Below are 20,248 nucleotides of genomic sequence, written 5' to 3' on the forward strand. Positions count from 1 at the left end.
GTATCCTAGAAAACAGTTTAAAGAAAAAAAAAATTATACAACTGATTCTGCATGTTCCAACTACTCTGAGTACTCCGCCTTACAGTGCCACCCGAGACAAGTCAACTACACTAAGGATTTGGGAGGTATACCCTTCTGTACAGCTCGTTTGTAAGCAATGCAAGTGCATAACCACTACTCTAATATAGTGCTCAAAAGATTAATTGAAACTTTCCTAACATCTTCCCCTCTTAGAACAATACAACTGAAGGTAATTGCTGGATGCATCATCATCTTTTAGTCTCATAAAACTTGGCATCAAGTCTCTACGGAAAGATGCATGGCAAAACATGCCACTGCTGTTGCTGCTCCTAGAAACAACTGGCAAAAAATATTTAAAGCTAAAATTTATTGCTCCAGATTTAACTCGCAGAACCAGACTGTTGTGTACAAACTGTTAATCTCCATAGATGCTCAGAGATGATTGTCTCCTTGTGTCTAAACACACAAAATACAAGCTGCTATCTGTACAGTTTACAGTACTGAAACACATATATTTGAAAATGAAGTATAGATATGTACTTTGCAAAGATACATGATTTTACAGCAGGGGCTTACCCAAACTTATTTTTTACAGCCACTTTCAAAATAGACAACAACTTCACTAGGATAGCTAAATTACATCAAAGAAAGAATCAGGGTATTGAAAGTAAATAGACTGGCCAATTCCCCAAGCTCCCAGATTATTTTTATATGTCTTTTTTCTTTTCTTTTCCTTTTTTTTTTTTTTGAAGAAACCCCTATACATAAAATGAAAATAATATCTGGATATTTTCTTCAGTGGTGGACTAAGCAGTTTCTTAAAACAAGACATTTAGTTTGCCTTTCACTTCCAAATGCCTTGAAAATAAGATATACTACTGCTTTAAAAGAACCATCGGAATGCTTCAGCGCTGGGAACAGGTGTTCTCTATAAAAAAAGAGCAAGAAAACAAGTTAAGCTTTCTTTCTATGTCAATATAAAATTAGATTTTTCTCCTTTACACTTCAGTAATATTTTCAGTCAGCTATACACAACATAATGACTTGTATATTTCAACATTTAATAAAAAACAAATGTTTAATCTTAGAATATTACAAAAATTAGAATATTGAATTTAATGATAATTTACTAAATATAATGATTAAAACATATTGGTCTAAAAAATATAGGACACACAGCCTAGAACATGGATGGCAATCAGAAGAAAGGGGGAGGTTCAAACTATTAGCCAATAGTAGGAAGACCAGATACAGTATATACTTACATCAGCCTTACATAGGCTGCATTTTAAGTATGCTTGCTAGAGCCAGCAAGCATACTTAAAATCTGTATCTGCTACATACATATGCAGCCTATGTAAGGCTGATGTTCAGAATTCAGTGAAGTAATTTATTTATTCTGGAGAATTTCTTTTACGACAGGACAACAAATATAACATCAATATTACGTCTATATTTAATAACTACTAATGCTAAACATTCCTACATATAATGGAATGAGAACTATACGGACAAAATATACCACTATTTTAAAATGTCTGCATTTGCAACAAATTAATGTCATACATATGAGACAAACTTGTAACTAACCAATGATACTCAGTGGAGCATAATGATCCTTTTGCACCAGAAAAATACTATAGTTTTCCAAAGGAGTAATAAGCCAGCACTAAATGTATGAGCAATCCTTTTAACGAGAAGCTTACAGTTACTGTGGGGTTTTTCGTTGGATAAACAGTAGTTAAGCTATCAAATTTTCCTTTATATATTAATGTTACAGTCATTCATCATGCCATACTCTTCTTTATAAAACAGAATCACATGAGTACATATTGATGATACATGAGGAAAAACAAGCTAAGAGTAAATTTTCCTGGAGGGCAAAAAGAAGTTGATTTTCTTCCTTAGACCTGTCCAACAGGCCTGTGTAGCCTATAAAACAGCTGCTATAGATTAGTAAGTATGTAAATTGGGATGTTGAATATTACCAAAATACTGAGTAGGTATAAAAGCACACACACACACACACACACACACACATCCCTTGTAAACACATCTTAAGACAGTGTTAACAGCACTTGAATTTTCAGGAAATACATGAAAAATTCTACTACAAACACTCTTTAATAATTGAGGTTAGCTTTTATTTACTTTCTCATATATGACTTATTTGGTTGACACCGTCCTACTGTAGCAATGTCATCTAAAAATAAAACTGTGTTAATTGAGAGGTCAAATGAAATTTAAATGAATAAAATAACCATTTTGGCTTATCTCTTTAAATAGAAGTTTAAAAAAACTGTGCTCATAGTCAACATGATATATTTCACAATGAATGTGTTAAGAACAAACTAACGCTGTCTAATTCAAATTTACATATAGGTATACAAAAAATATTAAAACTTGTGAATATTTTCTAAAATCACAAACAAAAAGTTCCATTATTCCCATAAAAATAGTACTTACTAATATTGTACTCCCTACTCCTCATGGGTTAATCTGTCTTCTTCTCGCCAGTTCACTACGCATACCTGGATCCCCATCATTTGACTTGGTTGGTGAGAAAAACCCCTTTACTACTTCTAAAAAAGTAACTTTTAAATGATATATATAATTATATATGCTCATTACACTTATTTAATCATTATTAAAAGTACTGTATGAAATAATAAGAAAATATATTCATTCATCTTAATATTCGTGCTTTACACACACACACATATATATATAAGCAGTAAATGAAAACTTAGTTTACACCAGATGCTAACTTGCTGCTTGATGCCAACTAAGAATAAATTTTATATAAGTATGCATACTTATATAAATGTAGTCATTTTTAACAAGATAAGTTAGATCTAAGCATATCCATGCATTGCAGAATCACACATGAAAAATAAACATGTGCATATATATCCATATATATTCACATTTATGTGTACAGTATGTGACAAAGAGATGCCAACTTACTCTCAGATGCCAACTGGAAATAAGACTGTAAGTATATACTTATATATCTTGTATCCTGATAAACATATATGTTTATGAAGATAAACAGAAGAAATATATGGAGCACATTTTTTAAATGAGATGAACTCCTTATGTCTTAGTTTCATTTTTAAATCTCTCTTCCAATTCTTGGCTCTTCCTGTGCCCCTTTCCACCACTCAATTTCATCTGCAATATTTAGGAAAAGCAAGCTTTATAAAATGCCACCCGAGATCAAAGGTCATTGTTGTGAGGAAAAAGATAATCGCTTCTCAATGCTTGTTAGCACTAAATAGTAATTAGATAATGCCGATATGAGAGAAGCAGAGAGCTAGTTTTCTTTACTGTCATGACCTGTCACAAAATTGCACTGTGATGTGTACATATTAGTATGTATACAATTTTGAGACCAGTATGTATCTCCAAAAATAAGGATACAGACAATTTATTGCTACAGGGAAAGGGAGAAGGTAAGCAGGGATGCACCTATTAAAAATTATTTCTCCCTTATATTAAGATCTTTGAGGTTGAACCCTAAAAATGATTAGTTGGAAAATCACCTAAAATATGTGAGAAGATTTAGGAAAATCACTGGTGCATTAATTGGAACAAATCTTCAAGGCATTCACCAGAAACTTGAAGTGAGGATTCTCTAAGTTTTATTCCAGGGTTAAAAAAAGAAACAAAACGCTTCAGCATCCCACAGGCCACACAAAACAGATGTATATCCAATCTCCTGCCCAATTTTCACTGGGCTCACTGGAAATTTCCTTAAGGCCTGGATTGATTCTTTTAAGCCAGAATGGGGGTAGCAACACTGTTTTCATATGTAAACCATTGGGTTAAATTATGGCTTCTAATTAAGTCTGTCCTAATTTGGGGACATATCTTCTCTAATGAGGTCGTCTTTGTAAGAGGCCTTCTATTTTAAATGGTTGGGGGGCTTCACCACACCAATGTGGTGGATTAAGCACCCTAACCAGCTACTTTCAGGTTATATAAATTCAAGAGTCCCAGCTGGGGAATCACATTCTTGATGAGATTACAGTGACTTTCTGGATCTCAGTGATGCTTGCAGGAAATCGTTATCCTGAGTGACAGGGAAGCCAGATTCCCCAGGAAGAGAAGGGGGTGGGGAGGTAAAGAATAGAATTGAGTTGATCAGCATTGTTTAAGGCAGTCTTCACCGCTCACACCGGTGCAAACACTGGCAAACAGCAGCCTTGCTCCCAGGAGGCCTGGGGAGAAACCTGCAGCCCCCAGTTCTCCTGGTACTGCTGTAAAGCATGGTGTTCCAGGGAATTCACCCCTACAAGAGCCAGACCCAGAATGACCTTCAAGTTTAAAGGAATGCCTTCTGTTTTCCTCCTAAATAACTTTAAAGGGCAAATTATTGAATAAAATAATTATATAATCCAAATCTAAGTACGTTTTACATTTACTTCTTTAAAAAATGAATACAAAAATTATCAATATGTCTCTGGCAGAAATGTATTTCAGCTTGATTTTCATTAAATCAGCAATGAAAAAATAATTAAATGACCTAAAATCAGTAAACATCCCCAAATCCGCTACCTTAAGAATTTGAGCATAACTTTCTCTTTTGGTGCTTGGTAGGCAGTCATGTGAACTGTGGTATCTTTAGGTCGGGCATGCACCTACATACTCTTGTTTAAAATATGTCAAGCCTAATAAAAACTCATCTCCTAAAAACTGAAATTGGGTATCTATACTTTCCTACATATGAATTTATATGGGATTGGCTATTCACGTCTAGCTAGATACAATATGTAAAATGTTGCAGTATTCAGGACACCAAACAAAACTAATCATTTTTAATAAAGCTAGACATGAGTTTTTAAAGAGCAAATAAAAGACAACTCGATGCTGAAATTCACTTCAGAATGCATAAAAGTTATAAATTGAGATAATAATTAAGACATTAGCAAATTCTGTAACTAAAGTTAACTATATCTTTCCAATATTTATTCATGTAGTTTCTAATCCAAAAGTCTCAGTGATTCACATAGGCCTTCAGAATTCTACTGTGAAACAGGATGGCTCTAATACAATACTTCCCAAGCTGAAGTCAGTATTTTGGGATACCATTATTCTTAGATTAATCAAAAAATAATTTCCTGTTTCCCCATTTATTTATTAATTAAAGAAACATAAACACCAATCATTTTCCGATCCCCATATAATTATGGGAAGTATGCTTTTTCCAACCAAAAGCAAAGCAATTTCGAATTGTAGTTAGCCAATACAGCTTCTTATAAACTCTTTTGTAATACATATATTTCAAATAAAAACTTTTGTTTTCACTGTGAGAAGCTCCACTATAAGTTTCTTAGACTTCTGAGCATCTAAGTCCTTGAAATTGGAACCCCTCACCGCATTTGATTTACCTCTTTGCACTAGAACTTGAAAACCTTAATGAATCACTGAAATTCTGCAACAGGAAGTACATGAATAAATATGACAAAAAAAGAATAGCAGGAATCATTGTTTGCCTTTAGACATTTGATTATATTTGTTTTGGCTTCATATGAAACTTTCAAACTTTGGGGTATTGTGGCTGAACAAAAGGAAAAGGATTCCTCATGGTTAAAAAAAAAACTACTTTTTTTCTGATTTGATTCACAAAAAATGCTAAAATATCAAGTTATATAGGTTCTTAATTTTTGTACCAACAAAATTTCAAAACCTAATTGGAGAAATGGAAAATTGTATTACATATACTGTACAATATTGTGAATGTGAAGACACACACACATGCACATTATTACAAATTTGGATGATCAGTAGTTATGGTCTAAAATTATACCTAGTAAATGTTAGAGACTCCCCAAGATGTTTTAGGCAAAAATATTTTTCTATATCCTATTTACAAATAGTATATTTTAAAAACCATAATCCAATAACTATAGTAGAATTATTAGCAAGCACAGGTATAGCATAGTTCAGTAAGTTTGAGAGAACAATTAATTTATGATAAATGATAAACTCACAGCCCAATAATTTACTGTTATTATAATAAAAAATAACTTCATATTTTAACAATTCCAATCTTTTAAAATATATGGATTAATATAAGTATACACTGTTTCCCCTTTTCAAAGTACACCTAACTTACTTTCTCATTCTGTCCTGTTGTAATTTACATGTATCATATATGTGCTGTCTACCAGATTAATTTTTCTCATAATTCAGATTCATTCATCATATAACTGTACAAGTCTTTGGTATACTCACACCTTATTTTGGCCATGATCCAGATGTAAACTAAAAACACCTATCAAATACCACTAATGGGAATATTAGACCCCTCTTTAAAAGGGAGAAAGCACCAAATAAGTAACTGCATAACTTTTATGACCCACATTTTTGGAGGTCTTAAATATGATTATAAGGAGCATTCCACTTTTCTGGTTTCCAAACTGACATTTGGGGCCAGGATTTCTCTGATTAATGGTGGAACTAGAGATGGCTCTTTCATTAGGATTGATTCCCTGTGGGCTATTGCTCCTGCTACTTCTTCTGCCTTGCAAATATGAGGGCTCTTCCTCTTCCCCCCTCCTATGAGAATACCACCACCCTCCCCATCACCACTGTGATGGCATGACTTTAAACTTAGCTAACTTTTGTAAATGGAAAGATGAGATTATATACTATGTTGGAAAGGTGCTAAATCAAGTCAATATGGTGGTAGAGCCAGTACGGAAAACAACTGTCCAAAGGTGGGTGTGTGTGTATATGGGGAAGGAGTGGGTTGATAGGAAGAGAAGTAACAGGTTGACACCAAAATTCCCACTGGTCCAGAAGTGGCCAAAAAAGGCACCCACTTTTGGCCTCAGTATCTAATGTAACTACTTGATTTAGGCAAGTGTCTTGATTAATGCTATATAGGATTATATTTCAATTGCTTTTGGTAAAAACACTTCAAACCACATCCTTCCAACAATAAGCAAATTTATTGTGTTACACATGGGTAGTTTAGTGATTAAAATAGTCCTGGATTTATAAAAATAAACTATAATAGGGATGGTACCAGGATAAGCAGAAAGAGAAAAAATTTTCAACAATCCATAAATTTAAAAGATGCTTTTGAAAAAATATTTTATATATTATTTTTAACCTATGTATAAGAGGAAGTGTGAAAGGAAATTAAAAGTAAAATTGATATTAAAAAAGCAAAAATCAGGTTAATAAAATCAATACTGTCAAGAATGATTAAAATATCTAGAGTTAATTTTATTTATATATGCCAATATGTTTAAATCTTTATGAAAAAATATATGGTTATATGATAATGAATCTGAATAGACATACATATATATGAATGTATGAATTCATATATATATATATATATATATATATATATGGCAGACACAAGTTAAATAATTCTATCTCCCCTCAAAGTCACTCTACTGATTCCTGTTGACTACAACAATACCTTTAGGTGAGATCATTGCTAATTAGCTATTGAAAACACCACCAGCATTCTTTTCATGACCAAGTTGTTGGACAATTTTTTTAAATTTTGGTTATTTTTTTAAAGCAGACAGTGAACTGTCACCTTTTATTGAAGAGAAGAAATATTCACATAAAATGTGAAGAAATGGGAGGTCAGTTAAAAAACTTGAGGTTGTTTTTTTTTTTTGAGGTGATTTTTAAAACCATCAAAGCCATGATTTGGACAGCCTCTAACTTCTGTTCAAATAAAATACAATAGTTACACCTAATCTCTATAAGAAATTCAAATTATGGTGCTTCTTTTTGATTATTAGAGATGTGGGAGTTTGAGAAATATTCATTTTTTTCTATATTACATAAAAAGTGAAAATAAGTTTAATAGAAAATTCCTCTTGGGCTAAGTTCTATAATATTTTGAATGTAGTCACTGAACTTCATTTGGTTCAGTATCTTCTATGACAAAAAGCCAACCACTGAGATAGACCCAGCCTAGAAACCAAAGCATGTTTTATGTCCATTAATTGCTTGGAGGAACTTAGAGAAAATTCCAAACATTTCACAGTCATTAGATATTATCAGCAAAATAATGTACTTGATTAAAACTATACTTCTGAGAATCACATGTTGCTTGGAGTATTTCTTTAAAAAAAAAAAACTTTTTAATAACCGCAATTGCCATTACACTGAATGTTTAAATTCACAGTCATGCTGACTTCTTGGTTTCTTCCCTTAATTTTCTGTTTAAATAATAAAATTAAAAGGTATATAGTCAACAATTTTAATTTAATCAAGTTATTACATGTTACTTGGCTCTTTAGAAATGTATTTTGGTTAATCTCCCTCATTAAGAGGGCATACACTGTGAAGCAGTCTGCATTAACATGGTATCACCATATCTTGTTCTAGAGCAAGTCCTTAATTTAAGAGTCAAATTTCTCCTCAGGGAATTTCCATGTACTACTTCTTTTTCTATGTGTATCATGTACTCCATCTTCATGCAAACAGAGTCACAATCGCATAGTTAACTAACTAGTAGAGTAAATTAATAAGCCTAACCTTTTTCAGGCACAGGATTTATAAGCTGTAGTGATTAATATTCTTTTCATCATTTTTCTGGACTCTTTTCTATATGTGCAATTCTGTATTTTCCAGGAAATTCTCTGTATAACCCCTTAAAAATTACACTGATATTTTTGAACAGTTAGTTGTTTATAGATGCTGATGGCCTCTATCTCCCTAAACACCATCATCAATTTTTAGCATCAGTTTTCCCATCTTGGCATTTCTATGTTTCTAATTACAGACTTGAGCAAATTACTCTTAAAGAGAAATTAGGAGGAAAAAAAATCTAGTTAGTTTACATGAAACTATTTTATCCACTATGGTAAATGAAAAGAAAAAATGCTGAGTGGTTCTAGTGAATCTAAACCCAGACTCATGGCATCTTTCAAATAAAATTTGAGGCATTAACCATTTCTACTAATTTCTTATCTAAACCAGACTCAAAAAGATGACCTTGAACATGACAATCCTTTCTGCCAACATGCTCCTTTCTCATTTCTCTTTAATCTATAACACTACAGTCTGCCTGTCTTCCCTCTCTCCCTCCCTCCCTTTCTTCTTTTCTTCCTTCCTTTATTTCTTTCTTTCAATATAGCTCTTTCTCTTATTCAGGTCATACAAGGGTTTCCAGTACTCTGTAAAATATGCTTGATATAACAAGTCACACTGTAGATTCTCAGTATGTTCAAGGCAAGAATTCCTTTTTCTTTTCTTATTCCTTGAAAAATTCTGGAGTACTAATAGAAAACTTAATACTACACAACATAACCACATGAGGTAGCCAAGCAGAAATCACAGATAGCAGTATGTGTTTCTTATCTAGATCTGGGAACAACTAGGCCAAGGATGAATTAAGGAATCCCAAGGCTTTTAAATAGGTGTGAGATTGCTTTCAGAGTTTTCTAAAGTTACAATTATATCACTTGAAATGCGTCCATTTTGGGGGGCTGAGAATTAAGAATGTAAGTAGGGAGCTAATTATCTTGGATGAAAGATTAAGATGTAGAATTAGGGAATGACATAGGTATTTTAAAAAGGCAGTTAGGAATAAGGAAAAGTTTGAGTTCCTTAAGCGAAGATGTGTGTATGTATCCACAGCACTTACTACAAATCTCAGAAAATAACAGTTCCTACCTAAAGATATGTTGAATTGAATTGATCAAGGGTTTACCATGTGTTTAGCATATACCATGAATTCATGAATATACCTTCTAGGTACAGACCTGCCTAGGAGAAGTAAAGACACACTGCTTATGGAAACACATTTACATTTTACTCTTTATCTTGGTAACATTGTTCCATTTACAAATGTAATTTCTTTCCTCACTACAGATTTGTTCAATAGTGTTGTGGCTGTCACTAAACTAGTGTTTTTCAAGCTTTTTTGACTGCAATCAACAGTTGGAAATACATTCTACATAGCAGCCTAGTACATGCATACACATACATTTATGTGTACATACATAACCGAAACAAAAGTTTAACAATATGTACTCTTACTACATGTGATACACGTATATTTTCTGCTCCATTCCGTTCTATTCTATGTTCTAAAAATCCTGGCGATAAGCCAACACATTGGTTTTCATGGACCACTAATGTGTTGTCACCTGCAGTTTGCAAAACACAGCTTCACACCATACAAATAACATGTACATGTGAAAAGCATCACATGAGGAAAATCCAAAACCACTCCACTTCATAACGCATTTAACTCTATGGATAGCAGCCTTACATAGAAGAACCAATATGTATATCCTTTGGCATTTTAAAGGCTAGTGTTCTCTATTTTGTTTTTCATGACTGACAGAGCACACTGAGTGTTTCTGAGAAGATGCCACATCTCACTTTGCATTCATCTACATACAACTGAGAATTTTATCTCTTTTCCTTATTCTCGACTCCATTAAAACCATCCCTGATCTCATTTAACCTACAAACATTTCCCATAGAGAAGTCTTTGCCCAGCACAGTTATTTTTCTGCCACTGATTCACCATCACTCATAATCATCATTTCCAATTAAATCTATATAGTCTATTATTCTTTTAAAAATTTATTTCATCTCTTTTCACTCTGTAAAGTTTTAAAGAAAATACATCTTCTCCAGAATTTGCCAGATTTGCTGAAATACACAGAAATGCCCATGACTCTTCCTGCTCTATAAACATTTATCCCTTTCTTCTCTCATCCTACTTGATCTCTATCCTTTTGATACTATCAATCATCCAGAGGTTTTTTTTAAGTCCTTGAGCAAGAAGCAGCACTTTCACCACAGTTTCCCCCATAGTTTGACACTTTTCTTCACTTGCTCCAGAACGTCCTCTGAAACATGAGTTTAGATGAATATGACACCTAAATGGAATCCCATCTTCCACCCATCTTGGAAGTATTCAGTTACACTCGGGAGTTATTCTACCAAATGTTTCAAAGGCATAAGTAAACATAATAACATCAGCTAAAACACAATCTGTTTTTCCTTGTCTCTAATTCAGCGGCCACTCCACTGAACTTTAGACTCAGCTCTGACTCCCTAACCAAATGTATTGAGTCAAGCATGAAAACATTATCTCCCCCCTTTATTGTTTCCATTCTCTGCAAAACTTCTATAACTGCTTCAGCAGTTATAGTCAGCAAAGCAGACTTCCATACCCTATCCTGACAGAACTTCTTCTAGATACTGCATTGCACCCTGGCCTGAATATCTCTTTCTCCTTCATTTTTAAAGCTTTCTTGGTTAGTATTCCAAATCTTTTAGGGCTTATCACTATTTTCTCCCAGAAAACCAACAGCATTTTCTATTATTGCTCACTAACGTCCTTCATTTCATAAATACTCTCTTCTTATTAAAAAGAAAAAGCTCTGCATAGTCACTTCACTTTTTAATCTCAAAATGTGTATCTACCTGTTTAACTTCCTACACACTCACTCACACACACACACACACCCCATCTTCGAAAACAAGAGTAACTCTACAATTTTCCAGTGTTTGTAAATATGTTCTCCAACCAGAATCTGTGACAAGCATTTAACCATTTCTTACAATGATTTTCTTAAACTCACAAATGCACATTTAGAACAACTCCTGTGTCTGTCCAAATAAAGGAAATAGTAGCCAAAAAAAAGGTATTGAGTTGAAATGCACACACACACACACAAAATCTACTAAAAGATACAGAAATTTATGGTAGTGGTGTGCCTTTGGTGAGGAAGGAGGATTTGTTTATCAGGTTTATCTCTTTCCAAGTGAAATCATGCCAGATCTTTGGTGAACTGGATGATTAAGACAAATATTCAGAAAACTCAAAGCCACAAAATAGTCTACATGGGCTTTAATTTCTGATAACTATAAGTAACTTGTTGGTATACTGAATTATCTGTAAATGTAATTGTCTTCTCCTCTACTTTTTATTGATGACTTTAAATTAGGAATGAGAAATCGTATAGCATCTTTCAGTATACAAAGAACATGAACCTACACACAATATTAAAAGTTGTAGTGAAGGTTGGTATTACTATGTCCGTTTCACAGTTGAGGAAATAAAGTTCAGAGAAGTAATGCTGATGTAGCTAATATTGTTCAACTGGTAAGTTACTTGAAACTAGTGGCTCTTCCCACAATCTATCACCTAAATGTAGCCACAAGGGCCCAAATATTATTTTTAATTATAAAATAAGTGAAAAGCCAAGAAACTAGTAGTTTATGTTTTCTAAATATAATTTATATTTGGTTTTATATCAGCCAAAGAAATGCATCTTTAGCTATTAGTTCTTTGGAAAAGCAGTTGTTTGCTTTGCCACTGTCTTCTGAGTAAGAAATGTAACGTGATATCGATAGGTTAAAGATCAAAAAAATAGAAAAACAAAAAAATTTCACAGGTTCGCTCTCATACCTGGCTATGGATTCTTATGTTCTTGAAATAAATTAAGAGAAAGCCTTGGAGTTTCACAGAGAAAAAAATATTTCTCATAATGTTTTAGAGTAGAAGTTAACAAGCCTGCTGGGATCCTTTTAGCCCCTGCAGAGCTAAGTCTTCAACATTATTAAATGTCTGTCGCATCTGAAGTATGCTGCAACATAACTCAATAAACAACAGAAAACATGTGATGCTGAATAGAGGGAGACTTTTCGATTACCCTGCAGAATAATTCAATTTCAGGACAGGTGTTTGCATGTGATGGAACAAGATATGACTGAAGGATAAAACCACCTGTGTGTCCCTCCCTCAATATTTTGAAACTACTAAGGATAATAGCATAAATGCTAGATGAAAAAGTATGTTAAGAATGAGCAGAAGCATTGCAGCACAAATGAAGGAATACAATTATGCATGCACAAAATCCTCAAAATTTACACTGATCCCACCAAAGAAAGTACTGTCTTGAAAACAGGTTTTTGTTAAAAAAAAAAAAAAAAAATGATATTATCTAGAGTGCTCTACTTCCCCAGCCAAGATCATCTGACATTCTAATTGGTGACTGAAAAATCACACTTATAAAGATGAAAGATTTTACCATTATTTTGGGCTCATTTTTGCTTTTAAAAAACTAATCCAAAAATAAGAGGAAGGGCTTCCCTGGTGGCACAGTGGTTGAGAGTCCGCCTGCCGATGCAGGGAACACGGGTTCATGCCCTGGTCCAGGAAGATCCCACATGCCGCGGAGCGGCTGGGCCCGTGAGCCATGGCCGCTGAGCCTGTGCGTCCGGAGCCTGTGCTCCGCAACGGGAGAGGCCACAACAGTGAGAGGCCCACGTACCGCAAAAAAATAAAAATATAGAAAAATAAAAAATAAAATAAAATAAAGAGGAAAACTGAAAGAGAAGTAGTCCTTTCTCCAACTTGCATATTTACATGGGCCTTTCAATAAATCTTGAATTTAACCTACTAATTTAAGTAGATATTTTTATATGATGAATGAGCTCATTTTTAATATTTGTAAAATATGAATAAAAATAAATGTAAGAGACTGAAGCATATCCAGGCTTGTGAAACTTATTGGATAGTAGGACATTTTGTTACAATTTTCCAAAGCAAAATTAAAAAGTGAATTGTTTTCTGGTAAAAGTAAACTACATATTCAATCTGACCAATTGAGATTGAACAGTAAGTTCTAAGAGCACCAACTACTTCAGATGAGTTTTTTTTTAAGATACACTTCAACCTGTTCCTGGGGAACACTCCAGTAGTTTTTTGGTTTACGTTTATATCCAGAGGGAATATTCTACCAGTGTCTCCAGGATCACCCTGACATAGTTCTTCAGTCTCCAACCTTGTACTCTAGAACAAATATGGATGAAATGCCCATGTCGTTTTAAACACCTTAAGTTTTTAGTCTTACAGACTATTTTACTAAATTGTCCTGTATTTGTCAATCTGTAAGTCTGCACTGCGCAAAATTCTTAATTATTCACCCAGGAGAACAGTTGACTAAAACTAACCAAAATATGCAGCAATGCTTCAGTAATCAATTCATTAAAAAGTTTAAAAATCAAGTAACTTTTCTTTCCTTCATCACTAGATATACTTTCCATTCTCACTTAAAATATCCAAATACTTTTATATGATTAAAGTCTAAAGTTTGTTGTTACTGGCTTTTTGATTGTTTATTTTTATTTTGTTTAATGATGGCTGAACTTCAAACAAACATTCTTATAGGATAATTTACAAATGCTTTTAATTGCTTTTATTCTACTATTCCTAATTGCCATCCAAAAGATTGGTTAGAATTTGCATGATGTTTGGATGAGAAGGGGTATGATTTTCATTTAGGAATTATTTTAAAATGTGTGGTTCTCTTAAAAACAACTTTGACTAACTTGTATTAAATCTAGTGATGGAAAGAATCTCACTGGACTTGCATTACACTTTGATGTCTTGGCAACAAATCTACTTTCTGCCTTTAGTCAAAGCTGAACTTTTCTGAGCTTTTTTCCTTAGCATTTATGAAATTCAGACTCTTTTCCCTATGTTATTTCTATATTACATTCTAGTGTTAATCTACTATCATTTGGTTTGAATTTCTTGAAAAGTTTCCTCTTTCCTTTTGATTAAAACAAAAATGTGTATTTTTATACTGGGATGTTTTTGATTCTTGAAACTGAAAACCCATTTTTGAACTATGATATAAAATGACAAACTGTTGTATGTTGCAGTTTAAGATACGAAACATTTGTATTTTACCTGTAGGTTTTTTTTGTCACAAACTTCCAAATCTTATATGACATGTTCAATTGTTGACCGGTTTCGTTATTTAACCATACAGAGTCTGAGTTTGAGTGACACACCTATTTCATGTGTGGTCTACAAATGAAAGGGTGGGGAAGCAGGTGCCACCTTCCTGCAAAAATCGCAGACAATGCTCTGTCCAGAATTTTACAATTGCCATTTGTGTGGTTGAAGCTCTTAGAACTTAACGTCATATATAGGAAATGTGTCCCTCCTCCCTTAGAACACTCTTCGAAATCCAGTTACCAAGAGTGGGGCAATATCTGGATGCTTTCCACGAGACCTCTTAGGACCTCAACCTAACTTGCGGAAAATTATTTGGGGCCCGTTCATTCAGCAGATAAATTTTTAAAAGAGAGAAAAGAAAGAAGATGAGATTATCCTTTTTCCTGACTTTCCAGTTTCTCAGTCTCTTCACTCTAATGTTCTTCCAACTCCTGCCTCTAGCTCAGAGAAAGCCTGGGTGGCAGCGGTGTGTACGCTCAGTAGAGAGCCAAGAGCGGGGGCAGGGAAGTCTCCCGAGGCACTGCTTACTAATGTAATTCCATAAATCAGCTAATGGGAGAGAAACCAGATCTGTGTGGTCTCTAATGCTGTCCCACAGAGATCAATCATGTCACCTGAACAATGTTCAGGGACTACGAGGCTGGGGTTACCCACGGGACAATTTTCTCCCTTGAGTCATATCAGGTTGGGAGATTTAAAAAAAGTTAGATCTTAGTATCAGAAATGTAACTGCTGTGAATATAAAAACTACAGGATTCCCTTTGTATGAGATTACCTTTGTGTGAGACAAAGGCCTGTCATATAATGTATTATCATACTATGTAATCACATTTCTTAAAATATATGGGAACTTAATATTGATCATTGAGGATACAAGTTTTTAAGATAAGTTTTGTTGCACAGGGGCATACAGAATTTGTAATGACTGCTTTGAATAACCAGTGATCATTTTTTTAGTAGAGTAATTGACTAAATGAATAGTCTTATATGCAACTATACAGTGCACAGTATCATAGGAAAACTAAGTTTGTTTTATGTGCATTGTTATCATATGGAATACTATAAAGGGGTGATTTTATTAATATATTTTTAAGGAATTAAGATGCTCTTAACATGAGGCTAAGCAGGAAAACGTGGAAATAAGTAAAGCAGTTTTAAAAGGAATGCCAGAGGGGAGGCTTTAAAAAATGTGGGCAAGAATCCCAACACATCTATGTGAATCTGTCTTAATTTCAGTTTACTTACCCTGAGAATCTGATTACGCCTCCAGTAATTGGCATGAGAATAAGTCAAAGGGAAAGAAGAGCACATGGGGCTTGAAGTGATAAATAAGAATAGTAGTGATGACTATGATCCAGATATTAATTGGTGTCCATAATTTAAAGTCAACAAATATTCGCTACTGAACTTACACCTGAAATCCACAGGTGATATCCATAATGAATCCCCAAATCACTATCCTTAGCCAGGGAGTCTACCTGACATCTAAAACATCTCCACAGATGATGATAAGTTACAGAAACCAAATTAGAGAGGGAAGCAGGTCAGCAGGGGTACTTTTCACCATCCCACAACCACTGCTCCAGCTTTGGTTCAGTCATGTAAATCCTGTCACTCTGACATGCATCCAGCTGGTTTCCTACAACCATAACTGTGTGGTTACACATGTGCTTGAGGCAATCATGCTGCCTTTGCCGCTTTAAAATGACCTAGTTAGAATGTTAGCCAATTAAAATTTTTTAAAAAACAAAACTTTTTCTTTCTTTCTGCCAAACTGCATTCCATTAAGAATCTTAGCTTTGAACCAAGAACAATTCTCTGGTAGGAAGGGGTGTATAGCTAGGAGAACATCTTCAGAGAGCTCTACAAAGAGAGAAATGTGTTTCCCCTCCCATCCACACCCCAGTTTCTGAAGATCAACAGAATTTTAAAAGAGAAGAAAAAGTAATACTATGGAATTTTGTGATCAAAAAGCCTAAGAAACTTAAGGATCATGATAAGTTTGTGGGAAAACTATCAAAAGGAAGAAAAAAGGAAACTTATGAAATTTGTTTAGACTAATAAATCAGCATAGAAACTTGTGCAGAAAACCTCTTGGTACTCACATTAAACTCGTTCAGAGAGGTTACTTACTAAATAAATGAGAATTATTCAGTGGCTATCTACTACATACCCTAAATTGGGATGAAGGCAGTGCATTAGTCTAGCAAAAGTTGAAGGCCACTTAGCAACACCAAATCTATAATTCTAGATTTTATAATCCTAGATACTATAGTTTGAGAGAAAAAAAAAAAAAGCTATGTAGTGCTATCAACTGGGCAATAACAGGAGGCTTTAGTATGAACTGAATTTTAACTGCCTATGGGCCTTAGAGACCTAGAGAAGTTATATTAAAGAGAAGATCATTCAAAGCTAAAAACTAGTTTCTGCCACCTAAGAAAACACATGGACCTACGCCTTTATAATTGCTGTTATCTTTGCGTAAGCAGAGTTGCCAAAGGAAATGTAATAAACCACCCTGGAGTAAAGTCAAACTTTCAACAGAGATGGGTTCTTTTATAAAGAGGAATCAATGCAATATTTTGATGGAATTGATCATAATCAATAATGATATCAATATAAATTGATTTTGAGGGAATTCCAAAGTGCTATTTGCTTTGACTTATATTAATACAACTTAAAAAAAACAAACTGTATCTTACTTGTGTTCAAACATGCAAAGATCTTTAACGCTTTTCCCTTCTCCTTTTAAAGACCAGTCCTTCTTGGAGAAAACTCCTTTAAGCCACGTTCACAATTTTTTAAAAGAATGTGCAGATTTCCCTCTGATGATAACTTGTGAGAACCGCTCTCAGCCTACAATCCAGCCCATTGAATATTCCCTAATGCTACATCCACCACCTATATATGAACACTTAGCCATCTACTCTGTAAATTATATCAAGAGGCTAAATATGATTACCTGTTCATATTTCTTTACTAAATATACCACCAAACCCATTTACCTCTGATTTTCCGTTTTTTCCCCTTTTGTTTTGATCAGGTCACCATATGAAATTTCCACCAAACACATCAATCTTTGTATTTAACATAATTAAAAGCCTAATTTAACAAGTAATTTAGTGATAATCTGTACGTTGTCTGTTTTAAGGGCATATAGGAAAAAGAAACTATTATTGACCAAATAGGGTGTCCAACAAAACAGTGCTTGGTGTATAGAACAATTTTGTGACTACAAAATGGTTAATCTGCTAAATGCAGAACCCCAAATTTATATTTTTTATAACTGAGTTTTAGGAATCATTTGTTTCTAAGCTATGTAAGACAGTCTTAAATAAAATTACCATCACCTGCTACAAATTGTATCTATTCTAAGTCATCTCTCCTTAAAAACTGCAAATGGTGTTCAGCTTTCTATACTATATCCACTTTCCGGAAAAATACCAAGTATGCAGAAAATAAAATGAGGAAACAAACATTTTGTCATGGTAAGGAGAAAAATTATCCTAGAAGAGGGTAGAAAATCCCCTTTTGAATTAATGTATTTCCGTTTCAATGATTACTCTGTGTGTGTGTGTGTGTGTGTGTGTGTGTGTGTTAATGGGAATGTAGGCTTGTGTGCCACAAACTGTGTCCTCACTTTTACAACTGGGCCACTAGTAAGTCTCGCCCAATAAAAGTATATAGAATGTGATGTGTCCCACCCTTTGGGCAGAGATGCTTTTAAAAATAATAAGGGGGGAGGGGTCATTTTGAACCACCAAGGGAAATTTCTGACCATATTGAATGTGAAACTTCTGATTTTTCAAACCAATTACATTAGTTTTCCTCCCGGAGCTAAAAAGGAGGGGCGCCCTCCCCATATGGAGGGCGGTTCCAGGCGAAGTGCAGCTGGGGAGGGTGGCGGAGAGGCCATGACCTCCGCAAACCACCTACAACTGTATCTTACAACCTGAATGAAGCTTCAGGAAAGGGGTACTGCATCTTGAAGCCAGACACGAAGCCCTGAAGGGGAGAGGACAGGGGAGGGAGGAGGGAGGGGGGGAGACTGGGAAACAAGAAATCATCTCCTCTGACCTCTAGCGAAGTGCCAGGTTTTTTCTTTAGCTCTTCACATTTTCTAAATTTGCAGATCTGGTGTCCCGTTTTGCGGTTCCTGCAACTGCTGCAGACGCCACAGTTGATGAGCCTCTTGCAGGGCACGCAGACCCCACACCTTTTCCTCTTCTTCTTGGCCGGGTTGGCTCCGCCAGCTCCCCCCGAGGAGGACGAAGAGGAGGAGGAATGATTCTGCGGGCAGTCTGCCAGATTGGCAATTTGAAACGCACTGTCTGTGACGGCTGCTGAGGCTGCTGCGGGGGAGTGAAGGGCTGTCATGACGATGACCCCTGGAGGTAATGAGATGCCCCCTAAAGCCGGGATAGCGGAAAAAGTCCCCACGCGCTCGGGGAGATTCATTATCTCTGCTTCAGCAGCGCCGCATTTGAGCTTGTTCATGCATTCCCCCGCCAAAGGTCTGCAGTGTTCGGGGGATAAGGTGGAGAGGAAATTAGTATTTGCCATTTGCAACGACGGCTCTGGCGGGCAGCCAGCTTTCCCCAGCCTCTGGGAGTCGTTTCGGTGGTGCATGCTGGTCCTGCTGCCGCCGCCGCCGCCACCGCCGCCGCCGCCGCCGCCGCCGCCGCCACCACCGCCGCCGCCGCCACCGCCGGTGGGGAGGATCGCCGAGGAGGCGGCGGAGGAGGAGGCGGCGGCGGAGGAGGATTTCCTGCTGCCCCCGCCGCCCCCGCCGCCGCCCCCGCCGCCGCCGCCTCCGCCTCCGCCGCCCCCGCCACTGCCCCAGAGCATGGCGGTGGCGGCGGCGGCGGTGGCCGCGTTGTCGCAGTTCCAGGGGGACATGCCGATGCGCGCGGCGGCCGCGGCGGCGGCGGCGCTGCTGGGGAAGATGGGGGTGGTGATGCGCGCGATCTTGGCCGCCTGCGGGAAGGCGCCCCCGTTGGTCTTGTAGAAGGAGGTGGCAAAGGAGCGGTAGCGCTCCATCTCCGAGTTGTAATCCACAAGGCTGTTCAGGGCCCCCTCGGGCAGGTGGCTTTCCTTGGGCAAGCCCGGGGCCTCCGGGCTCGGCCCGGGCTCCACGCAGACATTGGTGTTCATGGTACAGGGGGGGAAGAAGGGGTGCAGGGTGGAAGTGGGGACCGTCTGGTCCGACACCTGGGTGGGAAAGGGGGGAAGGTGGGGGGGAGGGAAGGGGGTGATGGTGGTGCCGGGGTGGGGGCCGAGGCGGGAGGGGAAAGTGGGTCCGGGTGGGGAGAGCAAGGTGAGGACTGCTTTATTCCTCTCTGGGGCGCATTTCCACAGACGGTGAATTCCCAGGCAGCGTCTTCCTTTGCATTATCCTCCAACTGTTACAACTAAAATAAAGAAAGTCATTCCAACAAGCAGCACGAGGAAAAAGATGGACAAATAAATAAA

General features: G+C 36.3%; 1 protein-coding gene across 1 annotated transcript; it reads right to left on the reverse strand.

The window, feature by feature from the left end:
* Positions 1-823: 823 nt before the first annotated feature.
* Positions 824-19,930, reverse strand: CXXC4 (CXXC finger protein 4). The gene is made up of 2 exons (XM_060011821.1): positions 18,854-19,930; positions 824-949 (listed from the first exon to the last, which is right to left on the reverse strand). The coding sequence occupies exons 1-2, from the start codon at positions 19,928-19,930 to the stop codon at positions 905-907; spliced, it is 1,122 nt and encodes a 373-aa protein (XP_059867804.1). The 3' UTR covers positions 824-904.
* Positions 19,931-20,248: the final 318 nt, after the last annotated feature.

The sequence above is a fragment of the Delphinus delphis genome, chromosome 5 (genome assembly GCF_949987515.2).
Source record: "Delphinus delphis chromosome 5, mDelDel1.2, whole genome shotgun sequence".
Taxonomy (NCBI): Eukaryota; Metazoa; Chordata; class Mammalia; order Artiodactyla; family Delphinidae; genus Delphinus; species Delphinus delphis.